This window comes from Panulirus ornatus, chromosome 32, assembly GCF_036320965.1.
Source record: "Panulirus ornatus isolate Po-2019 chromosome 32, ASM3632096v1, whole genome shotgun sequence".
Classification (NCBI taxonomy): domain Eukaryota; kingdom Metazoa; phylum Arthropoda; class Malacostraca; order Decapoda; family Palinuridae; genus Panulirus; species Panulirus ornatus.
Window position 1 is genome coordinate 25,848,357 of NC_092255.1, and position 21,005 is coordinate 25,869,361.

At 37.1% G+C, this 21,005-nt stretch overlaps 1 protein-coding gene and 1 long non-coding RNA gene across 2 annotated transcripts in view; one reads left to right on the plus strand and one right to left on the minus strand.

The window, feature by feature from the left end:
- The window catches only part of TBC1D5 (TBC1 domain family member 5), an 84,808-nt gene extending 64,337 nt beyond the window's left edge, over positions 1-20,471 (plus strand). The window contains exons 16-18 of the mRNA XM_071681267.1: positions 4,081-4,304; positions 7,394-7,540; positions 10,911-20,471. Coding sequence (XP_071537368.1) covers positions 4,081-4,304; positions 7,394-7,540; positions 10,911-11,081 — 542 coding nt within the window. The 3' untranslated portion in view covers positions 11,082-20,471. The remainder of the gene's footprint in view (positions 1-4,080; positions 4,305-7,393; positions 7,541-10,910) is intronic.
- On the minus strand, positions 316-11,082 carry LOC139759202 (uncharacterized). The gene is made up of 2 exons (XR_011715015.1): positions 10,892-11,082; positions 316-693 (listed from the first exon to the last, which is right to left on the minus strand). It is a non-coding gene; the product is annotated as an uncharacterized lncRNA (long non-coding RNA).
- Positions 20,472-21,005: the final 534 nt, after the last annotated feature.

Genomic DNA, 21,005 nt, shown 5'->3' on the forward strand with positions numbered 1-21,005 from the left:
AATACAGGAAAAGGCAAAGAGTTTGTTTAAGGAATTACAACAAAAATGGGGTAAGACTTTTGAGGTGGAAGCTTTTGTTGCTAGCTGATCTAAGTTGTGAGATCTAAGATGCAGCATGTACAGTATCAACGTCTGACTAGTAATATTTCCTTCCTGGTTCATCCCCATATGTGAAAAAAAAAATTGCTTTTAGACTGTCTGTACTATACTTCATTAAAGAAAACACCAATAAAATTTAGTATCCTTTCCTTTATGCTGGTGTGGGAGGGTGCTGACCGGATGGGTAAGGGCCCACACTCAAATCACAGATCTTCCTTATTTAAATAATTTCACAATATATTTTTCATGCTTGCTTACATTCTTTATACACCTGTTACGTTACATAGTTTATGATATTTTTCAAGGTGTGAATTCACATCAGATATATGTATTTCTTAAGTGTCATTTACAAATTTTTACTTGTTTACATGCAATTTACACAGACAGATTTATGAGTTGATGAACAAATAACTTTCTTTGCTAAGAAAATATCAACACTAATATCACACATGTTGTTTATCTAATTCTGAAACTAGCTACAACATTAAGCATATACATATGGTGGCATCACATCTAAATGATTTCTCTTTGATGTTTGTGGGTAACTGAGATACATGATTTTTTTCAGCTGCAGTGGTAGGCTGCTAATGATATCTGTGGATAATTGGTTAAAATATACAAAAGTTAGGATTTCAAACATAGGTTTAGGTTAGAAGCTTTAAATTGTCATGTGACAATAGGGACAGTTTTATAAGAGTCATCAAAAGATGAAGAATGCACATTAAATAAGCCTTTAGGCACTGACACTTATAATCCCAAGAATTATCTCAGTACCTATTTTTTTTTTTTTTTTTTTTTTTTTATACTTTGTCGCTGTCTCCCGCGTTTGCGAGGTAGCGCAAGGAAACAGACAAAAGAAATGGCCCAACCCCCCCCCATACACATGTACATACACACGTCCACACACGCAAATATACATACCTACACAGCTTTCCATGGTTTACCCCAGACGCCTCACATGCCTTGATTCAATCCACTGACAGCACGTCAACCCCTGTATACCACATCGCTCCAACTCACTCTATTCCTTGCCCTCCTTTCACCCTCCTGCATGTTCAGGCCCCGATCACACAAAATCTTTTTCACTCCATCTTTCCACCTCCAATTTGGTCTCCCTCTTCTCCTCGTTCCCTCCACCTCCGACACATATATCCTCTTGGTCAATCTTTCCTCACTCATTCTCTCCATGTGCCCAAACCATTTCAAAACACCCTCTTCTGCTCTCTCAACCACGCTCTTTTTATTTCCACACATCTCTCTTACCCTTACGTTACTTACTCGATCAAACCACCTCACACCACACATTTTCCTCAAACATCTCATTTCCAGCACATCCATCCTCCTGCGCACAACTCTATCCATAGCCCACGCCTCGCAACCATACAACATTGTTGGAACCACTATTCCTTCAAACATACCCATTTTTGCTTTCCGAGATAATGTTCTCGACTTCCACACATTTTTCAAGGCTCCCAAAATTTTCGCCCCCTCCCCCACCCTATGATCCACTTCCGCTTCCATGGTTCCATCCGCTGACAGATCCACTCCCAGATATCTAAAACACTTCACTTCCTCCACTTCCTAAAAATATTTCAGAAGATTGTTAGAACCCACAATAAGTTTTGATGGAACTGGGTTGTTTTGGAAATGTATGCAAACAGAACCTTTACTTTCACTGAGGAAAAGATGGCTGAAGGGTTTAAGTGTTATCAAGGGCCATCTTACTCTTCATCTGGGTTGCATTGCTTTAGGCGATTTTAAGCATAATCCTTACTGTATCACCTGTATAGCATGGCATACAATTATGGATTGTTTTCTTTATTTTTCCAATAGTCTGTCATCATTCAGTGGGAGTAACACTCTGTTAGTCTTGGTAACAACTTAAAAACTTTGAAACAGGTACTTATTAAATTTTATTTCCAATATCATATGAACTGCATGGCACAAGCCACTTAATTCTCATTTGGATTTGACCTATGTTATACCACTTATGAGAGGGTTTATCCTGGAAATTAACGAAACAAAATCTACAGAAATGAATGGCAAAAGATCCATAAATATTTTGATTTTTATGCTACTCCAAAAAGGTTTAATGTGGAATTTAATTTAACTTGGTTATGACATTAGAGGGTTCACCCATAATTGAAGAAACTTTTCACCTTTGGCCATGAAAATTTATATAATTGTTCCCTAGCATTTACAGAAATGAGTGGCAAAAGATCCATAACTCTAGGTTCATTTCTATGTCATGTATGAAAAGGTCCAGCCTGGTTTCACTTCTGGTTTATGCTGTGCTGCAGGTGACACAAGTGTTTCATGAAAAACTCTTCTAGTTAGTATACCATTAGAAATGCCAAGATCTCTGAAGTGCTCCTCCAAATCCCATCTCCCTGTAATTTAGTGCTTTATCATGAAGGTTCAGTGAACCATGACACACACACACCCATCAGAAAATAATGCACAAAGAACAACATTGTTCACAAGGTTGGTCCTCCTGATAATGCTCCATTCCATCCAGTGAATTTTAGGGACATATCCAAACATGTAAAAGTTGAGCTTCTTCCCAAGAACATGGTGCTGTGGGTTCAGCCAATGGATCAAAGTGTTATAGTCAAATTGGCTTATTACTTCTTGCAACTCTTCAGCATCATAAATTGCATAGAAAACATTTCTCATTCTTGGGGGGAAGTCATGTCAACCACATTGACGTGTCTTGTTAAAGCTCTGGCTTTATTGGTTTTGAGGAAACACTTCCAGACATTCAGAGTAAGAGTGTGGTCCTTGCTAAAGATTTCGACTCTGAAGAAGTCAAAGAATGTGACATGCTGGAGTTGATGGAGTCTCACAGAGATCTTTCCAGTGAGGAGCTGATGCAGCTTGAACAAGAGCAAACTGCACTGGGAGAGTGACAAGGGGAGAATGATGAAACTAAACCCATTTGTCATTACTTAATCATGAAGAATTTGTCTGTCATTCACCCACTGGAAAGCAGCCTTGGCAATTGTCATGGATATGCTAAGATGTCAGCCTTAAAGTATGTAAGGAGATCATCAATGCATGCCAGTGCTTCTAGTAGGTGTATAAAGAAAAACAGGTGGTCTGGACAGCCTTCTTAATAGAAAAAAATTCAATGTAAATACTTCTACTATATTACTCCAGTGCACATATTAAAAGATCATTCATCTGGTGTCTGCACTTGACAAATCTTACAGCATTAAACTTTTAATTCTCTTCGAATATCATTTTCTTCTGCAGTCTACTCTTCTTGTACCTTCATGTATAGTCATATATATATTCTTGGACTGCCTATCATCTGCCATGCATCCTTATGGGCCATACCATCTTAAAAAGCTTTCATTCATGGGTTATATATTTTTTTTCACACTGCTGACCTTTTTACCTTTTTCTTTTCGTTATCTATTTCTTTCTTTATGATAATTTTTATTTACAATAACTGGATACTATATTTTCATATCAAGTCTTCGGAGTTGGGATAGGTAATCCTTCATGGAAACTTTTTTATTTACAATAACTGGATACTATATTTTCATATCAAGTCTTCAGAGTTGGGATAAGTAATCCTTCATGGAAACTTTTTTGCTTTACACACAATTTCTTTCCTTTCCCTTCAACTTTAAGGGTATTTCCAATTTTTCTCCATTGCAAGACTCGCCTGTCAGCATAAGCTTGCCCAGTACCATCCTTAATGAACTTCACTCCCAAATACCTAAACTCAATGACATGTTCCAGGTCTTTACCGTTCAAACTGATGTTTCACATTGACATCCCCTCTTTCAAATCTAGAATTTTTTCCTTTTGTTTGCATTTACTTTCAGCATAATTCTCCTATTCATATCATCAGCACGACCTGCTATCTCTCTCTACCTTCTTTGATCATAAGCTTTTAGCTACATTGATGTAGAGAAATGATGGTAAAATCTGTCTTCCTATATAGTACTAAAAATTATTACATTTTGACAGTGGCTTTTGTGGCGTCACAAGGACAAAATGCAAAGATATCTGCATCTACACCAGCAATGAAAGAGTTGGCTGTTGTGAGGACTAAGTCAGCACCAGTAAGTACCAGAGGTCAGAGAATGGCACAAGGACCAACATCTGGGCAATACCCAGTTGCTCCATCATCAGATGAGAGTGAAGAGGAGGAAGTCTCTGAAAGAAAGGCATCTGAAGAACATGACTCAGAGGTTAGAAATTTTAGCTTTTTTACACCTGCTTTATATACCAGTAACAGGCAGGAGTAAGGTGGAGAAAAGATGGAATAAATATTTTGAAAGGTTCATTAGATTTGTTCGATAATAGTGAGAGAACCATGAAAAGTGGGTTGATATAAAGAGTAGAGGGGGTGAAAACCTTGCTCAAGATGAAGTGCAGCAAAGTGGCTATAGTGGATGGGATTGCAGTTGAATTTCTTATTGTGTTGTTGATTGGTTTGTTAAGATTTTCAGGGTATGTATGGCTCATGTTGAGGTGTCTGAGGATTGGTGGAATGCTTGTATAGTGCCATTATATAAAAGCAAGGGAGACAAAAGTGGATGTTCAAATTAAAGTGATATAAATCTGTTGATGTTCATGGTAAGTTATATGGGAGTGATGTTTGAAAGGGTGGTGGCATGCACAGACTTTCAAATTGGGGAGGAGTAGTGAAGCTTCAGGAGTGTTCAGGGATGTGTGAACCAGGTATTTTTACTTTGAAGAACATTAGAAATACTTAAGAAAAAAAGGGGGGGATTGGACTTGTATGTGGCATTTATGGATCTGGAGAAATCACATGACAGAGATGCTCCATGGAAGATGTAAAAATATTATGTGGGAGGAAAGTTCATAGAATCTGTAAAGAGTTTTTACTGGGAGAGTAAGGCATGTGTGTGTGGAAACAGAGGAGGGTGACTGGTTCAGAGTAAAGGTGGATCTGTAGTTGGGGTATGCAATGTCACCATAACTGTCTAATTGTTCAGGAATGGGATGGTGAGGGAAGTGCATGCAAAGGTCTTGGAGAGAAGAGTGGGTATGCAGTGTGTTTGTGTGTGTGTGTGTGTGTGTGTGTGTGTGTGTGTGTGTGTGTGTGTGTGTGTGTGTGTGTGTGTGGGATGGGGGTATAGCCAGATGTTCTTTGCTAATGTCACAGCTGTAGTGGAAAGAAAGTTGAGAGTTATTGTGAATAAAAGCGAGGTTATTAGGTTTAGCAGTGAAGAGAGACAGGTTATATGTGGAGTGTGAGCCTAAGTGGAGAGAACTTGGAGAAAAATGGAGTGCTTTAGATATCTGGGAATGGATATGGCAACAACTGGAACCACAGGAGCTGAAAAGAGCCATATGCTGGGTTAAGGGGCAAAGGTTCGGGGTGCACTGAGAAATGGGGTGAAAAGAAAGGTTTTTGTCTACAGGCAAAAATGGGTATGCTTGATTGTATAGTAGTCCCATCAGTGCTGTTTGGAATCTAGGTGTGGGCTTTAGGCAAAAGAGTAAAGAAAAAGGTGGATGTGTTGGAAATGAAATGCTTGAGGACAATATGTGGTATGAGATGGACTGATTGAATAAGCAATGTTAGGGTAAGAGAAAGGTATGGTAGAAAGAGGGTGTGCTGAAATGGTTTGGACTTATGGAAAGGATGACTTGGAAGGTATATTGCTAGAGATGGAGGAATAAGGGAGAGGGGAAACCTTATAATCATCTTATTTATCCTCTCCATATGTTCGAACCCCTATCTTTATCACTAAGACATTACAAAATTACTCTTGTCCCTTACCCTTGAGCTTTGTTTCACTGAGAGCTAGAAAATCTGGGTTCCTTTTCTCAAATGTACAATCTATATCTCTCTTCTCATCTTAGTTACGTTCAAACATATTCAGACACCTCAGCCTAAGCCTTTGAGGAGGATGAGCTTTCTTGCTTGACTCCTTTTCCATCTTTTAGAAACTGAAATGCGTACAAGAAGGAAAGGGTTTCCAATCCCCCACTCCCACCTGTCTTAGTTGCAATAAGGGGGGGGGGCAAAGGTTAGTGTTCAATTTAGAGGGGTATAAGTTCATGGAGTGTACCTGATAAGTTGTATGGAAGAGTGGTGATTGAAAGAATGGTGGCAAGTACAGAGCATCAGATTAGGGAAGAATAATGTGGTTTCAGGACTGGGAGAGGATGTGTGGATCAGGTGTTTGTTTTAAAGAATTAGTGTGAGAAATATTTAGAGGAACAGAAGGATTTGTATGTGGCATTAATGGATGTGTAGAAAGCATATGACAGGGTTTATGGAGATGTTTTGTAGAAGGTGATATTTTGTTTCGTTGAAGGAGAACTATTAAAGCAAAGGGAAGTCTTTATCAAGAGTAAGGCATGTGTGCATGTAGGTAGAGGAGTTGAGTGGTTCAAGGTGATGTCACCATGGATGTTTAATGAGTCATAGGGGTCAAGAATCCAGGCTGTGGAAATGAGCTATTTGAAAGGAGCATGTGGTATGACTATATGCAACGAAGAAGGAAATGAAGGGGTGTATGAAAGATCTGGAATGATAGGAAATGAATTGTGTAGTAGTAGATTGGGTGAAATTTAATACTTTTAGGTGGCTTGTGCATGTGGAAAAAATGCAAGGTAGGAAGTTTACAAGGATAGTGTATGATTGTATGAGTAAAGGGGTTGGTATTAGAGAAAGACCAACTGTGACCTGGGGAAAGAGAGTGGACGAGTGTTAGACAGAGCGAACTGGTGGAAGAATACTTGGGCTGGTGTAAGTGAGGGAGGCATGTAAGGACAGGGATAAATGGAAACTCTTTAGCTGTGGCCATCACCTTGATGGGAATTCCCAGAGGGAGAGGGCATCAGAGATGTAGTAGTATACAGGTTAACATTTGACATATTCTTTTTGGAATCATTTATTAATCACTGTAACAGTTATTTTCTTCACTTTCAGACAGCACAAAACAGTTGTTCAATCTGTTGAAAACAAATGGGTTGGAGGGCTTCCACCTTCCTAATTTGTATGTTGACTTTAGTTTCAGTATCTTGGTATGCATTGTTCAAAAGCTTTTATATGAATTCCATTAGTATTATTTACTCTTTTCAAATGTGGGTTAGTTATGGTGAATCTTGAGTAGCAAAAATGTAAATAGGATATGTAAGGGAGGAAGACTAGTATACTGATTGGGACATCACCTTTTGCTGACAATGGATGTTTTCCCAGTCATGAGTGTTCCAGCTTCTGACATTTGACATATTATTTGAATGTATGTAGTACGCAAATGCACTTTGATTTTCTATTGCTACTTTGGCAATATTTCAGGGTTTGAGTGTTGAAGACTTGTCTGCAGTGTGTCTTGGGTGTGCTATGAATCTTTCACACCACACTGCTTCGCTGAAGACACGTCTAGCACAGCTCCAAGTGCAACCAGATCTCACCCTTAAAACAGCACTTGATGGCATTAGTGAGGTTAGCTCATCTCATACAAAACATCCAACAGTTTGTATCATTGAAAGTTGTTCAGAATACATACTGCTTACATTTCTTCCTCTCTATCAGTAAAATTATTAGTACAGTGCTTATCAGTCTTTCAGAGTAAAAAAAAATATAAGGTGAACTATTTGTACCTCATACAGAAAACTGTTAGAGATACAGATTGCTTTATAGCTCTCTTTAGTTTAAATCTACTGAAAATATACAAATACATGTCAGTATTTACATATGTCTCATTTCTAAAGTACTTATAGTCAGCTTACATTAACATGAGCTCAGAGAATTCATTGGTAAAATTTGAATCCCTTCTCCAAATGACATTAGGAAGTACCACCCAGTTATGGTTATCTCAGATTTTGATGGTTAATACTTGAAGCCATAGCTGCCCTTTTTCTTACTTTACAGGTTGTTACCCCATACTAGTAAGTTATTAAATTTGTTAATGTTTATCAATATCTCCCAAGCAAAGCTTAAGAAGTTCAAATTATGGTGTTTATAAAAGTAAGGTGGTTATTCTATGCAGTGAAATTTTTGTGTTCTTGACACACTGTAAGAATGTAGAATGGAGAATTTATCTCTTTATCAGCTTAGATGATCAATCATACGCTTACACAAGTACATTTTTTCTATTTTGAAGGTCCCAATCTCGGCTCACTGAGGCAAGACCTTGAATGAAACATATAGAAAAGAAAAACAGATAAAGAAAGAAAAGAGGAGAATTATAGGAGTTTTAGAGGGAAACTTGCCTTTTAACCTCTTTTAGGAATCTGGATTTCAAAAGTTCTTACACATATGTTGAATTTTTTAACAGCACTTGAAATTGTAAAGAAAAAAAAAAAGGATTAATGGCCATTTAAATCTTACTTAGCAGGTATTGTCAAAAAACTTCATCACAGTGTGAAGAAGAGGAAAAAGAAAAAAAAGATAGTTGAGCATGTTTAACATAATAAGTAAAAGAAAGTACACACCATGGTTTCATACAGAAAAAATTAGACGTATCTATATTATACTTAATTGCTGTTTACCGCGTCAGCGAGGTAGTGCCAGGAAACAGATGGAAGACTTGCCCATCCACTCATATACACTTATATATATTATTTTGCTTTGTCGCTGTCTCCCGCGTTAGCGAGGTAGCGCAAGGAAACAGACGAAAGAAATGGCCCAACTCACCCACATACACATGTATATACATACCTATACATCTCAACGTATACATATATATACACACACAGATATATACATTTATACACATACATAATTCATACTGTCTGCCTTTCTTCATTCCCATCGCCACCCCGCCACACATGAAATAACAACCCCCTCCCCCATCATGTGCGCGAGGTAGCGCTAGGAAAAGACAACAAAGGCCACATTAATTCACACTCAGACTCTAGCTCTCATGTATAATGCACCAAAACCACAGCTCCCTTTCCACATCCAGGCCCCACAAAACTTTCCATGGTTTACCCCAGATGCTTCACATGCCCTGGTTCAATCCATTGACAGCACGTCGACCCTGGTATACCACATCATTCCAATTCACTCTATTTCTTGCACGTCTTTCACCCTCCTGCATGTTCAGGCCCCGATTGCTCAAAATCTTTTTCACTCTATCTTTCCATCTCCAATTTGGTCTCCCACTTCTCCTCATTCCCTCCACCTCGGACACATATATCCTCTTTGTCAATCTTTCCTCACTTATTCTCTCCATGTGTCCAAATCATATTGACACACCCTCTTCTGCTCTCTCAATCACACTCTTTTTACTGCCACACATCTCTCTTACCCTTTCATTACTTACTCGATCAAACCACCTCACACCACATATTGTCCATAAACATCTCATTTCCAACATATCCACCCTCCCCCATACAACCCTATCTATAGCCCATGCTTCGCAACCATATAACATTGTTGGAACTACAATACCTTCAAACATGCCCATTTTTGTTCTCCGAGATAACGTTCTCTCCTACCACACATTCTTCATCACTCCCAGAACCTTTGCCCCCTCCTACACCCTGTGACTCACTTCCATTTCCATGGTTCCATCCGCTGTTAAGTCCACTTCCAGATATCTTCACTTCCTCCAATTTTTCTCGATTCAAACTTACATCCCAATTAACTTATCCCTCAACCCTACTAAACCTAATATAATAACGTTCCTCTTATTCACATTTACTCTCAACTTTCTCCTTTCACACACTTTTCTAAACTCAGTCACCAACTTCTGCAGTTTCTCTCCAGAATCTGCCACCAGAGCTGTATCATCAGCAAACCACAACTGACTCACTTCCCAGGCCCTCTCATCCAGAACAGACTGCATACTCGCCCCTCTCTTCAAAACTCTTGCATTTATCTCCCTAACCACCCCATCCATAAACAAATTAAACAACCATGGGGACATCACACACCCCTGCTGCAAACTGACATTCACTGAGAACCAGTCACTCTCCTCTCTTCCTACTCATACACATGCCTTACATCCTTGGTAAAAACTTTTCACTGCTTCTAGCAACTTTCCTCCCACATCATATACTCTTAAAACCTTTCACAGAGCATCTCTATCAACCCTGTCATATGCCTTCTCCAGATCCATAAATGCTACATACAAGTATTTCTCACATACATTCTTCAAAGCAAACACCTGATCCACACATCCTCTACCACTTCTGAAACCACACTGCTCTTCCCCAATCTGATGTTCTGTACATGCCTTCACCCTCTCAATCAATACCTTCCCATATAATTTCCCAAGAGTACTCAACAAACCTATGCCTTTGTCATCTGAACACTCACCTTTATCCCCTTTGTCTTTGCAACAACACTGGCACTATCTATGCATTCCGCCAATCCTCAGGCACTTCACCACGATCTATACATACATTGAATATCCTTACCAACCAATCAACAACACAGTCACCCCCTTTTTTAATAAATTCCACTGCAGTACCATTCAAACCCACCACCTTGCTGGCTTTCATCCTTCGCAAAGCTTTCACTACCTCTTCTCTACTAAACCATTCTCTATGACACTCTCACTTCGCACACTTCCTCAACCAAAACACCCTATATCTGCCACTCTATCATCAAACACATTCAACAAACCTTCAATTAGATGTAATTGTTATAATTCTTCTATAAGCCTAAGTGGGGGTGCCTTTTGTGCAGGCCTCCCTCCTGCTCATGCAGTCTTCCTAAAATGTTATTCTTCTTTTCTCAATCTCAGCATTCAGTTTTTCATTTTTTTCAAAATTTCATAGTATTTTCATATGTGCAAATGTAAGACAAGCCAACATATCAACAAACAACTGTTTTGTACTTTACCTGAAGTCATATTTTTCAGGTAATAGAAACATTATCAAGTGTACGAGGTCAACTTTGTGGGTCTAGCAGTAACAGTGTCTCAAATGGGCAGGTTGAAGGGCCTTCAACTTCAGCACCAACCATGGCATCAGCACCCACACACCATCACCCACTTTCTCACACCCACAGTGCTGATGAGCAGGTTACCTGAGATGCCTACAAGAAATGCTACATTTTTAGACATTGGTAATCAGTTAAAATTTTCATGTCATTTGATCCATATGTACACAAAATAGGATTATTCTAAATTCAAATTTTTACTTTACATGCTAATTTAGAATATTTTACAACACACATTCAAATGCATAAATGGGTTTTTATGAGTACTGGACATTTGATTTCTGATATGGATATTTTGTTGTAAAATTGTACTTTTATATCGGTAGGTTCGCTATATGTACATGTTGATTTTATTACTTATTAAAACAATTCAGCAAAAGTGGGCATAGACCTAGGTTTATGAAAACTGCAAAGTTTTTTCATGTGTAAATCATAACTTGCTCCTTTTCCCTTTTGTTATAGTTTCAAAAGTTTCACTTGAATTGCTTTGTCTTTTATCCTCATGTAAGGTATATATAGCTCAGCTTCTTAGAATAAAAACAACTAAGTAAAGTTGATTACATCAAAAATATCAGGTAAACAATGCTCTGCTTTATTTAAACTGTAACAATGATGATAGTTTCAGAAACGTTAAACATATTTGTCATTTATGACTCCTCTGAATATGAAATGAGAATTAATGATGTTGCCAAATTTTATCAGTTATATGTAGTCATGAAATAGGTGCTTTATATGTAAAGCTGTATTAATAGGATTTTCATTCGAAAACACTGAGATGGTATGCCTAAGAAAACTATTTGAATTTAGATGGAGTATATTATGCCTTATTTATCATGAAAATGAAATTTCTCTGCTTTTTCCATTTGTTGAAGAATGCTGGTTTTCATACCATAGGATGAGGGAAGGATTTATTTGAAATACATATTTCTTATTTTAGTTTGTGAAGTATCAAAATATATTATACATAGAAAATGTTGAAGCTCAGCTTACTTTTTATATATACACAGAGGAATGATTTTCCATATAAGTGGTTACACTTAAGTAGGACAGTCACTGAGATTAGTTCTGCATGAGGGGTAATACCTGCACAATTAAGCTTGGTACCCTAAATTAAGCAGTGTTGCCCACCACACAGGTTCACATTGAAAAATGCCAGTCTAATTTCAATAAAAAAAAAAAATTGTAAACATAGTGACTACAGAAGAGTACACAGCAGCCCTTCTTTATATACTTGTTCCAAATTGTAAAGATAATAATTTACTCTTTGTAACTAACGAATCATCTTGGTGTAAATCTCAGCCTAATTTTGTAAGTTTTAGCTTGAGAAAACATTAACTATTGACTGGATATCAACCTTATTTCTATTAAAATTTCTAAAAATGGGTTACAGGAAATGCCACCCGTTTCATAATTATGAGATAGGCCTAATTTCATTCATCTCATTTAGTATTCACATGAATACAGTAAATTACTTTTGTCTACTAAGCTCTTTCATCAAATTTACATTCTGCCACAAATCTCACTACTTTACCTACTTAAGGTAGCAAGTTTTCTTTTCACTGAGCTCAATCTCTGTTCATCATCCTTTTTAAGACCTCTACAGTAACAGTCTACATTTCTCAAAAAATTGTTTGGTAAAGAAAATAAAATTATTACCCATATACTGACTACCCCTAAACAATAGACTGTTAAAGACATGAAGGAATAGTTGCTTTATGAATAATAGGAGCTTTCTTTAATTTTGTAAGCGTGAAGAAGCAGGGTTGCAAGTTTGCTCTTAGGGAATGGAGTATCCTTGCCCTTTTTAGTATGGGACTTGGGACCCTAGGTTCTCCTTTCACTTCCTTCTAATGTGTATGTATGGACTTGATCCACTCCTCATATATGAGAGTTAAGGTAAAAGATAATGAATGTATAAAAGTTTGAATTAAGTGTAGGAGGAATGTAATAAAAATTAATCTGTGCCCAAGGAAAGAGGGAAAAGTGAAACAGATACACAGGGAGGGGGTGCCCCAGTTATTGTCATTATTGCTTTCCTGGAAAGGGTGGCTCAAAGTGAAATGACTTTATACACATCCATTTTTCCCAATTGGAATCAACAATTTAAGGCTACTTACAGTCCTTGGAACCTAACTATGGAATACTTTCTACAGTTTTTCTGTAACCCAAGGCAAAAGAAAGTGATATACCATATAGTATAGTATATGCAAAGTTTTTTTTTCATACATCATCACCATTTCATGTATGGGTGAGGTAATGCAAAGAACAGACAAAGAAATGGCCTCATTCACTTGCATCCATTCTCTATCATGCAAAATGCACCAAAACCAGAGCCCCTTATCCACAATCAGGCCTAACACACCTTTCCATGGTTTTCTCCAACCTTTGCACATGCCCTGGTTCAGCCTATTAACAGCATGTCATTCCTTGTAAACGACATCTCTCCAATTTGCTCTGTCCTATGCTTGCTTTGCAACTTCCTGCATGTTCAGGCCTTGAGCCTTCAAAGCATTTCTCACTCTTTCCTTCCATTTCCTCCTTAGTCTCTCCCTTCCCTTTGTTTCTTATGCACATATACAGATGTTATTTCAAAATAATGGATGTAAGTGACTGAAGCTATTTCTTTGTTCCTAGGGCTACCTCACTCATGTGGAAAATGGCAAACATTTTTGAAAAAAAAAAAAAATATCACCACTCATAGTCAAATACAGCAGTGGGTTGAGATGGAGGGATGAATGGCTATTAGCCATCGATCTAACAAATTGGGAACTGTCGATTCCCCTTGAATCATCTTTGTTGAAAAAAGGGACTGCTTCTTCAATAAGCTGGAAAGCCTGTTATATTTGTTTTGACATTACCATGTTTTGTTCTTATGGTCATGGGAGGTAAGCCAAGTACTCTACCATATATACTGCTCATTCAGCAGCATCTGAATGGTTCAGAAGCATTAATTTCATGGAACACTTTGTCCGTTTGGCAGTTCCCAAATGATGTCATTTCTCCATTAAAATGGAAATTGATATTTTGGCTTCTTTACTACTTTTGTATTCTGAAAGGACCATGAAGTGTCCACAGATGGCAATAAAATTGCCAGGAAATAATATCAGATGGTTAAAAATAATATTTTTCTTATTGAAATATGAAAAATATCATACCAATTACCTATCAGTAAATGATATACAAAATAAGACAAAAGACTGGACAAGAGTATCCCAAAATCATAATCATAACATCCCAACAACATTTTCATGAAATAGTGTACATACAGCTGATAAGAATTCAGGCATGCTTTGGGCATGCTCCAGCAAAGTGGCACTTTTTTTTTTCTAATGACCTTGACAAGTCAAATAACACAGTCTCAACTGCCATCAACCCTTGCAGCTAAAGGGTTAAAGTGTAATGTGATTTCTAGCTAGTATTAGCCTCACTCCTGTCACTTGGGTGCGTTGACTCATGATTGGGAATTATAACTATAAATAACAACTTTTGGTTTCCCAACTGCATAATTTTAATGACTTCAAAGCATGACCTCATGACTGACTGAATTGGTTCTTTAACTGATAGAGGCCATTAAAGTGAAACATCATTACCCAGGGTGACATTATAAAGGGCCTTACATTATAGTAAAATGTATAGATGTAAGTTTACTTTTTCTTTCATAATTGTTCTCCATTTCCTGTGTCAGCGAGGTAGTGCCAGGGACAGATGATGAAAAGGCTTCATTCTTTCACATCCATCCTCAAGCTGTCATGTGTAAAGCACCATAACCACAGCATTCTAGCCACAACCAGGTCCAACAGACCTTTGCATGGTTTCCCCATGACTGCTTAATAAGCCCTAGTTTAGTCCACTTTTAGCATGTTACTTTCTGTATATTGCTCCAATTCACTGTAACCCATCTGCACCTTTCAACCTCCAGCATGTTCAAGCCCTAAGCTTTCACAGTCTTATTCACCTCCTACCTTTGAGCTTGTTTCACTCAAAGTTACAACATCCAGGTTTCTTCCTTCAAACATACTAGCTGTCTCTTTTCATCTTGGTTACATCCAAACACATTGAGATACTGTATTCTAAACCTTTCAGGAGGATGAGCACTCTTTACTTTGCTTCTTCTGTCCCAACTTTTACAAACTGAAATAAAAGAAGTTTTCTAGCCCCCTGCTTCTGCCTCTCTTTATCACCTACAACACAGGCAATATGAAGGAAGTACTTCTTTATATCTATTTGTGATTACAATGTACGTTGTACATTTGTGGGGCACCATTTCTCTACCTCCTGGTACTATCTAAAATTTTATCTTTCATATCTCACTGCATTTATCAGCTCCACTTTTCTTGTTCCATTTGTCCACAACAATGCTTCTATAGACATGTTTTCTTTAACCTTTACTGACTCTCTCTTTTGCACAGTTTTATGTCCTTTTCTTTTTTAATCTTTCCATTCATTTTTAAGGAATTGCTCAGTATCAGCTTCATCAAATCCAGGAACTGAAAAGCTGTCACCATGTTTCCTTATGACCTTGTCCTCTAACACAGTTAAGTCTAGAGCTGCTGTTCTCTCTCTGTAGCTCAAATCCTTAAATTCAGGTATAGTTTTTGTTGCCTGTTTTGACCTTTATCTTGAATCTCTAAATGCTTCTTTAAATATGTAGACTAGATTTTTTATGCATATTTTTACTTAAGTCTGACAAATGTGATTAATATTTTTCTGAATGTCTCTGTTATGCACAGTAATTGAATGCATTTCTGACATTGGTCAGGTTATGGATTTCCTTCATGACAACTCTTCTAACATTGTTCCCTCTTAACAAACTATGTCTAATGTCTACCTTAAGGGTCCTAAAGACTGTTTCCTACAAGTTGGTAGTCTACTTTTTTTTACAGAGGAGAGGAAGAAGAGGTAGGACAGGGGAAGGGGCAGTTTTAAATGGAAAAGATGATTGAGGTGTGTTTAGGTGTAAGGTTTTTGATTCGTATCGGTAATTATATGGATGTGTACTTTTGGTCCCTTATTTATATATCAGCAGACTGGGGCTGTGTACATATTCATGTTGTATCGTTTGATTTTTGATTTGCTAAGCTAAACATTTTTATTGTGTACAGTGATGGATAGTTGGAGCCTTCCTGAGTGCTTTGGGGCTTTTAAGGAACCAAGGGTACTTCATGTGTGTACTGTTGTTGAAATCTCAGATTTGTCTATGGTTTATATCATCGTTGGCTTCAGAATCTCTGTTCTATGGTGGTTTTAGTGTAGGAGTATTTTTCATTTGTGATGGATGAATTGCAGAGCCTTATTTTGTATCCTCTGTAACTTCAGCATTCATAATTTAGAGGCAAGGAACATTGGTATAGGTGAATAAGTGAGTGCAGGTATGATCATGGCCTTGACTAGATGTAGGTTTGGTTCTCTGGAAGGTGCCAGAATCTTTACAGACTAGTAAGGGTTTCCTTAATGTCAGTGTGACCCAAGATTCTACAGCTCCTCTTGTACGCTATGGTATGGTAATGTTGATGGGTTTTATTCTTCCTTTTGCTATGATAAATCTATCTATCTTCAAGTCCTTTTCAAGTCTGTTTAGTCTGGTTGCTTCTGACTACTAAATGAATATATTCTGATAGTTAGTTGTTTAAGACTGCTATTTGAGTGGCATCATTGCATAGAAGATATCCATGCTCAGGGCATCAACTGGTTAGGGAATGTAAGCTGTGTAAGTTATGAATTGTGTTCATGATTGGATGCTGCCTGGAGATATCCTGCTAAATAGAGTATTTGGGTGACGTTGCTGATGATGATTTCTGCAGTGTGCTGGTTTAGAAAGTTACACAGTATCCTTTCTCTGATCTAAGGCATGCCTATTAGTACAAATTTATATTATAAGTCGTTTGTCCACACTGTTAAAGGCTTCACTTATATCTCATTGTATACTGTACCATTTATTCCTTTTCCTTTGGAGGTAGCTATTTTCCCTGCCACAATCACAATTGCAGAAGCAGTCCAGAGGAGTTTATGTTGAGTACATTATAAATATATGGTATGGAAGGAAAGCTACTGGAAGCAGTACGGAGTTTTTACAAAGACATTAAGGCATGTGTGTGAGAGTAAGAAGTAATTAGTAATTAACTATTTGTACTCTATGGGTAGGAAGTTTTACTCTCATGAGGTCCCATCACCTGAACATTCTTAATCATACAACTTAAATTTCTGTATGCTGTCTGCAAAACCATACCCATTCATCCATCACTCTACTATAAAAGTACTTCTTTGCATCTCCTTTCTTTTTAAACAAGATTCTTGATTAATTTCATGTTATATCCTCTAGTTGCTCTATCCCTACATCTCTTGAAGAAATGTTTACCATCCATATCATCAGTCTGCTTTAACATTTTAAAGGTTGTGATTAGGCCAACCCTCACTCTTTTTTCTTCCAAGGTGGAAAAATTTCAAGTCTTTAGCCTTTCCCTGTAAGTTGGCTATCTTAATTCAGGTACTATCTTTATTGTTCTCCTCTGGACCTTCTTTATTAGCCTTTTGTGCTTATTTAGGTGCAGTGATCAAACTTGTGAGGCAAATTCTAATTTGGGTCATATGTACGATATGAACAGCTGGCTAAATATTTCCTTATCCATATAATTGAAAGCTACACTGGAATTTCCCAGAAGACAGTATGTCTCCTTTATTTTTCTCCTAACATGGGCATTTGGTGACAGGATAGAGATGATGTCAACTCTCAACTGTGATTACTGTTTGTATTTTATGGGGAAAAAGTTTTGCACTGATATTACTCTGTCTCTTAACCTTGAATATGTTCCTGTCTTTACTCCTGTGTGTGTTTACATGCACATCCCATCCTAAGCCAGGTACTCATCTATCAATCAATTCCAAGAGGAAGATGAGAAGTTGGGATTGGTTGTGGTCCAACTGCTCTGCAGTGCTGAGGATTTGAGCCCATGTGGGCCCTACCCTAGGTGTGTCTGTGTGTGTGTGTGTGCATAAAACCTACATGATACTATCCATTCATATTTATAGGCAATAAGTACAATACTACCCTCATCGGGCCTCATTTCTCCAGTCTTGCATTCATTACATCCGTGCAAGTATCTGAAGCTTTTGATTGTCAATGTATTTACCTCTTTATCTATTTTGTAACACCCTTCCATCATGCTTCCTCAGATTTTCTTGTGCTTTCCAGCTAAATTGCTCCCTCTAACTCCAAAGATTTGCTCAGAATCACCTTTACTGAGTTGATTCAGGAACTTAAAAATTGCATTCATATCTACATCCAACCTTCTGTCTTCCAAACATAAAACTGCAAGAGAAGGTTCAAGGGCAGCAATGGCTGTGCTGGAAGCAGGGTAGATGAACAATAGGAGAACATAGCAACCACAGACTTGCCCATGTTGGATGAGGGTAGTAGAAAGGGAGACATATTCTCTACCTCTAAGCTTTGACATCTGTTAGTCTTAAATAATGAGCAATTCTCTGAAACTGAGAGGAACCACTCAACTCAAAGACACACCAAACTAGAAAAGAGAACCCTCAAAAAAGATATAGAAAAATATTTCAACAGTAATTGAATGGTATATAAGACAAACAAGCTTTGCGGAGAAATAATATGAACTCCCCTTTCTATGTACATAAATTGTGTGTATGCATACATACAATGCATATTATGGCACATGAGGCTTTCCCGAGATATACTTTATCCTTCGCGCAAGTTAATGTTTCATATAAAAAATTCTTGTAACTGATTTGTTCATATTTATTAACTCTGCAATTGTTTTCTTCCAAAAAGAAAGGGAATGTACTAAGAACACACAAAGATAAAATAAGAATGTCTGAACGAAGAAATTGAAAGTAACCATTTAATAAGAACTGTAAAGATAAAACTGTATGAAACCATGTTCATATATAACTGTAAAAACATAAGAAACCTTCAATGGCAGCCTTTTTTTTTATATCCTACTGGAAAGTAGAGACAACTTATTGATATGCAATGAGGCTGTGTATTATCACTTTCCAGGACTTAAATAAGAAGTTAATATTGGATTTTGAAAACCAGATTATGGTTTAGATTTCATTGTTTCAAAATAAAACTAAATTCTTCATAAACACATTCCTTCATGAGAGTGAAAGCCCTATGTCACATGTAATGAATATGTTTACAACCACTTTTTTCCACAAACTGGAATCCCCATACTTCACTCTTCAGCCAACTCTATGGTCCAAACTAAGCTGTTCATGTCAGTCAACAATTTTGTGTATCACTTCCAATGATGTCTATTACAGGCTTTATGTTCATTCATCTCACCAAAACTCACCATAAGATTCATCTAGCAGTTTAAGCTTTCATAACATTCCACAAATATCTCATTCAGCATGCAATGCTATTCCATTTATGATTACTGAGAAAACAGTATTAAGGTGTTACTTGAAGTAATTTAGGTATAAGAATACAAGTTAAATCAATATGTTGTGCACTGGTTTCAAGAAAATTCTGTAAATTTGTAAGTAAAGAATGAAAATAAGTGAGAGGGAGGGAAAGGAAGGGAGAGAGACAAGAAGACAGAGGAAAAGAGAAAAGGAAAGTGAAGAGATGAGTCAAGATACAGGAAAAAGAGATAGTATGAGAGATAGAGAGAGAGAGAGAGAGAGAGAGAGAGTGAGTGTGTGTGTGTGTGTGTGTGTGTGTGTGTGTGTGTGTGTGTGTGTGTGTGTGTGTGTGTGTTAAGAGATACGTGTATTTATTTGGCTGAAATATATCTCATATAAATTACACATTGAAACAGCTGTGTCCTTTGATATTTACTGCAATCATTTTGAAATATATGGTTCTCAATATAAAGATGAATGTCATAGATATGAAGTAAATATCAGTAAATATGCCCTTGTGTAAGTGTTTGCCTAACTTCAGGAAATAATGTGCTGTTACAATGTTCTCAACACCTTAGTGTGTTTCTAGTATACCTAGGCAATTCAGATATTACAACAGGACTTTAAAAAAAAAAATATATTGATTTATTAACAAAAATTAATTTTTTTTAATGGATCATGAAGGGCAAATTTAATCAAGCACACTTCTATCAGTCTAAGAAGTCTTTCTGCCAAAAAGATATTTATTATGTCATTATATGTTTGCCATTGTACTAAAGGGAATTTTTATGTTAACTTTCCTGTGATAACAACATTCTTTCCTTTGTACTTGTACAAAGTTTCACTGAGAATTTTTAAAATGCTTCATCGTAAGTACAGTGCATATTATTAGCACCCACCCCCTTACACATATATTTATCAGATATGTGTAACTTGAAAACTATGTGGTAAATCTGTGTCAGGTTGTTACCAATAAAAAAATTCTCAAGAGAATCACATATCATTGTTATAAACCACTGAAAAAGTGGCAGTATTCAGTGGTGAAAATAGTTGATGTTCTGAGTAAACTGTAATTACTGTATTAAATTTTTATGAATACAATTATGTGTTACTCTTGTCTATCAAGATTCCTTTTCTGTCATGGAATTTTCAGCAAGTCTGAAAACTTGGAGGATTATATAACTAGAAGCTTTATATATATATGGGAGCAGGGGGCTGGAAATCCCCCTCTCATTTTTAGTTTTCCAAAAGAAGGAACAGAGGAGGGGGCCAAGTGAGGATATTCCCTTAAAGGCTCAGTCCTCTGTTCTTAACGCTACCTCGCTAATGCAGGAAATGGCGAATAGTATGAAAAAATATATACATATATATTTTTTTCAAATGGAATGTTACAGCAGGAGTCCATAAAGAGGCCATATCTTATGTGAAGTATGAAATCTGTTAGAGGGAGGGAGAAACAATCAAATTTTTTTTCAAATTCATGTTCACCATTTCCTGAGTTAGTGAAGCAGCACCTGCAGTAACAGAGGAAGAAATGGCCTCATTTGCTCAAGTTCACTCCCTACCTGTCATATATAACTGGATGAAAAATAATGTAAAAAATTCCAGCTCCACATATTTTTTCTTTTGGAAACTCCAGTTTCTA